Source organism: Callithrix jacchus, chromosome 5 (assembly GCF_049354715.1).
Source record: "Callithrix jacchus isolate 240 chromosome 5, calJac240_pri, whole genome shotgun sequence".
NCBI lineage: Eukaryota > Metazoa > Chordata > Mammalia > Primates > Cebidae > Callithrix > Callithrix jacchus.
In genome coordinates, this window is record NC_133506.1 from 99,904,787 (window position 1) to 99,910,856 (window position 6,070).

The following is a 6,070-nucleotide window of genomic DNA, read 5'->3' on the forward strand; positions in this document are numbered from 1 at the left end:
TTTGTCAATAGCCTGTATTGGGTGCAGGATCCTCACTTTCCCTGCTCTTTGCCAACCTCTGGAGATGGAAATTCCTTAAAAACAGGTGGTTTCCAGGTGAGGAAGGGAACTTGCTAAATCATCTGTTGGTCTCCTACTTGATTTCTTTTTAATTTAATTTAATTTACTTTAATTTTTATTGTAATTTAGGTTCTGGGATACATGTTCAGATCACGCAGGATTGTTGCATAGGTACATACATAGCAAGGTGGTTTGCTTCCTTCATCCCCCAATCACATATATCTGGTATTTCTCCCCTCATTATCCCTCCCTACCCTCCCCACCCTCGCTGTCCCTTCCCATCCCCCCCTACTGACTGCAGTGTGTGATGATCCCCTCCTTGTGTCCACGTGTTCTAATTGTTCAAAACCTGCCTGTGAGTGATAATATGTGGTGTTTGGTTTTCTGTTCTTGTGTCAGTTTGCTGAGAATGATGGTTTCCAGCTTCATCCATGTCCCTATGAAGGACACAAGCTCATCGTTTTTTATGGCTGTGAAGTATTCCATGGTGTATATGTGCTACATTTTCTTTATCCAGTCTATTGATGATGGACATTTGGGTTGGTTCCAGGTCTTTGCCATTGTAAATAGTGCCACAATGAACAAACCTGTGCATGTGTCTTTATAATAGAACAATTTATAATTCTTTGGGTATATACTGAGTAATGGGATTGCTGGGTCAAATGGTATTTCTATCTCTAGGTCCTTCAGGAATCACCACACTGTCTTCCACAAGGGTTGAACTAATTTACACTCCCACCAACAGTGTAAAAGTGTTCCTACTTCTCCACATCCTCTCCAGCATCTGGTGACTCCAGATTTTTTAATGATCACCATTCTAACTGGTGTGAGATGATATCTCAATGTGGTTTTGATTTGCGTTTCTCTAATGACAGTGATGATGAGTATTTTTTCATATGTTTGTTGGCCTCATCAATGTCTTCTTTTGTAAAGTGTCTGTTCATATCTGTTGCCCACTTTTGAATGGGTTTGTTTGTTTTTTTCTTGTAAATCTGTTTTAGTTCTTTGTAGATTCTGGATATTAGCCCTTTGTCAGATGGGTAGATTGCAAAAATTTTTTTTTTTTTTGCAACCATTCTGTTGGTTGCCGGTTCACTCTAATGATTCAGGCAGCTTGCTAAGGCTTTTCACCCTGGCAAAGATCTCCTGTTCTGTGGGATGTAGAGGGCTTGGGTAGAGTGCTGTATCTGGACCAAAGTCCCAAAGGGGGAGATCCCCTGGTCCTCCAGTGGGTTGCACACTCCTCCTGGATGGGGCAATGCCTCACCTTGCCACAACTTGCCCTATTTGGTTTATACTCACTGTCCGACCAGACCCACAAAATGAACCTGGTACCTCGTTTGGAATTGTGGAGACCACTTGGCTTCTGCATCTCTCTCATTGGGAGCTGCTTTCCGGAGCTGCCTCTTATTTGGCCATCTTGGGATCCCCCCTTGATTTCTTAATGAAAAGTGATATGCAACCAACTGGAGGACCGGGGGGATCTCCCCCTCTGGGACTTCAGTTCAGGTACAGCACTCTACCCAAGCCCTCTGCAACCCACAGGAGATCTTCGCAGGGCTGAAAAGCCTTAGCGAGCTGCCTGAATAGGGCCAAACAGCATCTTTGGCCCTGGGGCTGTCAGAATAGATCTAGGCGGAAGCACTGGTTGATGCTGATAAAGCCAAAAAGCCAGTGGGATGGAGCTACCCGCACCCCCGGTTAGAAGGGGAAAGGAAAGCAGGGAAACAGCCCAAACGACAGGACGGGTCTCCCTGCCTCAGCACAAAGCCCAGCAGGCCAAAAAACTCTCACTCCAGAGTTAGGCACCCAGAACCTCAGTTAGAGAGCAACCAGGAATGGTCCAACTCATCGCGCAGGAGGGAAGAAGCCGGCCTATTTTTCCTGAGTAAATAAAAGATGCAGCAGCTCCACGGAATCTGTAGCAGCCCAACAGTGCCTCCGCAGGCAGACAAAGGAAAGGCTGCCTCCCCAAGCAGCTACCTGAGATCAAAACCATATAAATCCAAGAGATGGAGAGAAACCAGCTCAAGAAGAATGAAGCCATCAAAAACCAAAAACGTCTCTCCCCCACCAGGAGTTCATGACTCCTCACCAGCAAGGGAACAAAGCAGGATGGAGAAGGACATATTCTTAGGTATTATACTAGACTAGGGAATTGATGAGAAGGGGGAAAACCAGCCAGTCACAAGGCTGATGCTGATATAGAAGTGGAGAGAGGACTCTGGGCAGAGCATGAGATGGTAAGAAAAAGAATGAGTCTGGAAGGGAGAGGGAGAAAAGGTATTTGAACAAGTGGCTGATGCAGATGTTGGATCTGGAGCCAGTTGGTGAGTTCACCTGGCCACAGCCTGCGGCTGCATCTCCCTAACATGCAGGTGAGCCTGGGCTGGGGAAAAGCCCAGAGTCCATTATGTGCTCATGTCTCCACAATGTGAGCCCAACCACTGCAATCACACCCTTCACCTTGTCACCTTGTTACCCCCACCAGCTTTATTACTTTATCCTTTAAAAAAATGTGCATATCAGCTGTTATGCAAAAATACATTTTATGTGAAAATTTTGGAGTCATACATATGCAAATATGTAATTCCATAATAACATTATGCTTCCATAGGGACATGGTATCTTAACAATTAAAACAAATCTTTTCACTGATTCTTGCAAGGACTTAGAAAATACCACCATGAGGTAGAGAAGGGAGGAGAATCTCACAGTTTTTACAGGACTGAGATGACATACGTACCCAAGGCTTTACATTCAAAACCTACCAAAGTCCATGGAAGATTAAATTAAAATATTAGTAACCTTAAAAAACTACTTGAGAAAAACCATGATTCACATTATTACATAAGACTCATATTCCTTAGAATTAGAATAAAATAACCTCTGAACCACTCTCAGAAAGGACAAGTATATAACTTATTTGTTTCTCATGTCATGGCTTGGTTTCAGTTCAGTCATGAGTGTTCAAAGCTTTGGAGTTTGGGTTTTCTTGTCCAGGTCCTTCATAAAGTCCAGGACCCACATCTGTGTGGGGTCAGCACAGATCTCCTTGGCCAGTTTTGTCTTGAAGCTATGGAGGAGAAAGGAGACAATTAGATGGAATACCTTGAGGGTTCAACCTGGGAGTATGACCAACTCTATGGTAAACCTGTCTAGCCGGTCAGCCTAGCTGATGGGGCTGCCTCAGGGGTGGAGGAGAAAGAAAATAAGATAAAGGAAGGGACCTCAGAGAAGTAGCTCTTTTTGCTAACCCAAGTGAATACCTCTTGGTTTCAGAATGAAGGAACTGAGATCTAAAGTGATAGTTGGAAAGGGAGCTGAGAATGAGAAGTCACATTCTTTTCGTGAATTGTTTTCCACTGGAAAATGTCTGGGATCGGGTTAGAGATGGTGTATGCATCACAGTATTTGACTCCAACTCATTCTGATACTAGTTCTATTTTCTGCCCAGGGAAGAACCTAGGACTGAGGTGGGAGGGGCAGGTGGTCATCATCCACACACATTACAGCTTCCTGGGGACAGTGGCTGGTGGTGATTCTTCTGTAGCTCTCTAGCCTCTGCTTAGGGATTTTCTTATTGATATATCTGTAGCAGCAGGTAAAAGTGTTAATCCCATCTGCAATGAAACAACAACAAGAAAAGGCTGTTGAGGGTGTGTCCTGGGTCTTTCTGTTTGTAAAATAGGGAATGGTTAGAAGGAGTCAGAGAGAAAGGAAGAGGTGGAGGGAAAAGCTGTCCATTCCAAGTCCAATGTCTCTGCCCTTTGAGGCACTTCATAAACTCCCTGCCACTTTTATGAACTATGAAATAGGGATGCACCATCACCAGTTGACAGGGGAAAGGGGAATTGATGACTACTCTGGGCATTGCTAGGAGGGGCTAATATAATAATCCAATCCCTTAGAGCAAGAGTACCCCAACTATGGATCCCTTTGTAGGCTTTGAACATTCTATACTTGGTCGTGAGTTTCCCTAATACCTACCACCTCTGCAGAGCTGCTGTCTCTGGAATCTGAGCTGAATGAAGCACAGACCAGATTCCGAGTTTCCGCTGTACTGGAAACAGCCTGCACACCCATCCCTAGAAGTCCCCTGTCTTTGATCACCCTAATCCCCAAACTCTGCTGGAAGCAGCTGGGGTGGTAGCTACACTGAGAGTGTTCCCAGAGCTGCATTCCAGGAAGGAGGTGGTTCAGGGTTCACAGCTGGAATTCTAGTTCCCAGGAGCAAAGGCCTATGGTTGGGCTCACCCCTTGTCCTTTTCTGAGTTACCTTATCTTGGAAAAGTAGCTGTTAAAGTGAGACTGTGGGTAGCATGTCTTCTTGATTGGTCCATGATAATCCAGAGAGGGGGCAATGTGCTTCAAGGGGAAGGAAAAAGGGACCTTACCTGGCTGAGCAAGCCCCTGGTGGATGAAGGCAGCTGCTGTGAGCAGCAGACACAGAAGTGCTCCAGAGACTTTCATGCTGGAGGGTGAGGGCATTGGTTTCAGCATGAGAATTGGAGGTTTCTGGGTTGGTCTCAACCTCTTCGCTCCTCTGGAAGCTCTGTCTCTGCCTTTTATAGGAAGCAAGAAGGGGGTGGAGCGAGAGGGTTTTGTCATTCTGAATGAATCATAGGATGACGTAATAAATCTTCTGAGCCACAGTGCACAGTGGGGAGGAGAATAGGAAATGAGAAAGGAAAGTGTTAATCCAGGGTAGCCTATTTTTCAGCTAAGACGAGGAGTGGTAGGTGAGGTAGGGTCTACATCCAGGCAAACTACAGTAGGTGATCTATGGCTATTACTAAGAGACCAGTTTCTTTGAGACGAGACACATTCTATAGAAAAAGGAAGGAATCAGGGATACTAAAGTCAAAGATAGACAAGGGATATTCCCCTTTTCCTATTGGAGCGGCATCCCCAGCACACGAGTCCAAAAAGAGACACTCAAACTTGGGCTCGACTCTATGATAGACTCAAAGATTTTTCCCTGTCTTAAATCCTGGTGGCCTTCTAAAACCTAGAGAAAAGTAAAATAGAATATTAGCAGAAAAATAGAATTCAGTACTCTTAGAATAGTACCTAAAATTGTAGTGTCTGTTCTAGTAATCTATTGCTGCATAACAACCTGCCTGAAAACAGTGACTTAAAACAATAACAATCTTTTATTTTTTTTGCTCATGAATATGTCACAAGGCCTTCACTCAATGTCTGGGGTCTGGGCTGGGAAGACTTCAACAGCCGGCAGTTGGACCAGATGGAATTTATCAGGCTTTCTCTCTCTTTCTCTCTCTCTCTCTCTCTCTCTCTCCCTCTCTCTCTCTCTCTCTCTCTCTCTCTCTCTCTCTCTCTCTCTCTCTCTCTCTCTGTGTGTGTGTGTGTGTGTGTGTGTGTTTGGGGGTGTGTGTGCATGTGCGTGTGTGTGCATGGGATCTTTCCAGTGGTTCTTCCACATGGCTGGATAGTTTGCATGATGGCTTAAGGGTCCCAGGTGCAAGGATAGGAAACAGTCATACCTCTTAATGGGAGGAGTGTAAAATAATTTGAGAATATTTTTTAAAACCACTATTTGTTTTATAGGCTATCAGAACTGTATAGCATATAAAGATCTTAGAATGCTGCCTTTCTAAAATATCTGACTAGCTATGACAATATTTTTCCAAGTAAAAGAATATAAGGAAAGCAAATTTATGGACAAAATCAGAGACCTTCAGTTTGAATCAGAGACAAGAGACTTCTTGTCCTCCTTCCCACACACGTATCTCAGGAATACAAAAATTAATTTTGAAAACCACTAATCTAGCTCCTCATTTCACACACACATTACAAAATCACCAGCTAATTGCCCTTAATATCAGTGTAAAGAGTAACCACTATTCTGTTTTGTTATGTGCACCATAGACAATAGACTTTATAGGGTGCTACTCAGGTATCAACCATTTTGACTAGTGAGGGCAGCCCAGAGAGAGGTCTTGGAGAGCACTGTGGGGCCTTGCTTTGAGTTCATGGTGCTGTGACT

The 6,070-nt window shown here is 44.3% G+C and overlaps 1 protein-coding gene across 1 annotated transcript; it reads right to left on the reverse strand.

Annotated features, from left to right (window-relative positions):
• Window positions 1-2,590: 2,590 nt before the first annotated feature.
• CCL7 (C-C motif chemokine ligand 7) lies at window positions 2,591-4,604 on the reverse strand. The gene is made up of 3 exons (XM_002748371.8): window positions 4,458-4,604; window positions 3,569-3,683; window positions 2,591-3,136 (listed from the first exon to the last, which is right to left on the reverse strand). The coding sequence occupies exons 1-3, from the start codon at window positions 4,561-4,563 to the stop codon at window positions 3,031-3,033; spliced, it is 327 nt and encodes a 108-aa protein (XP_002748417.1). The 5' UTR covers window positions 4,564-4,604; the 3' UTR covers window positions 2,591-3,030.
• Between the last annotated feature and the right edge of the window lie 1,466 nt (window positions 4,605-6,070).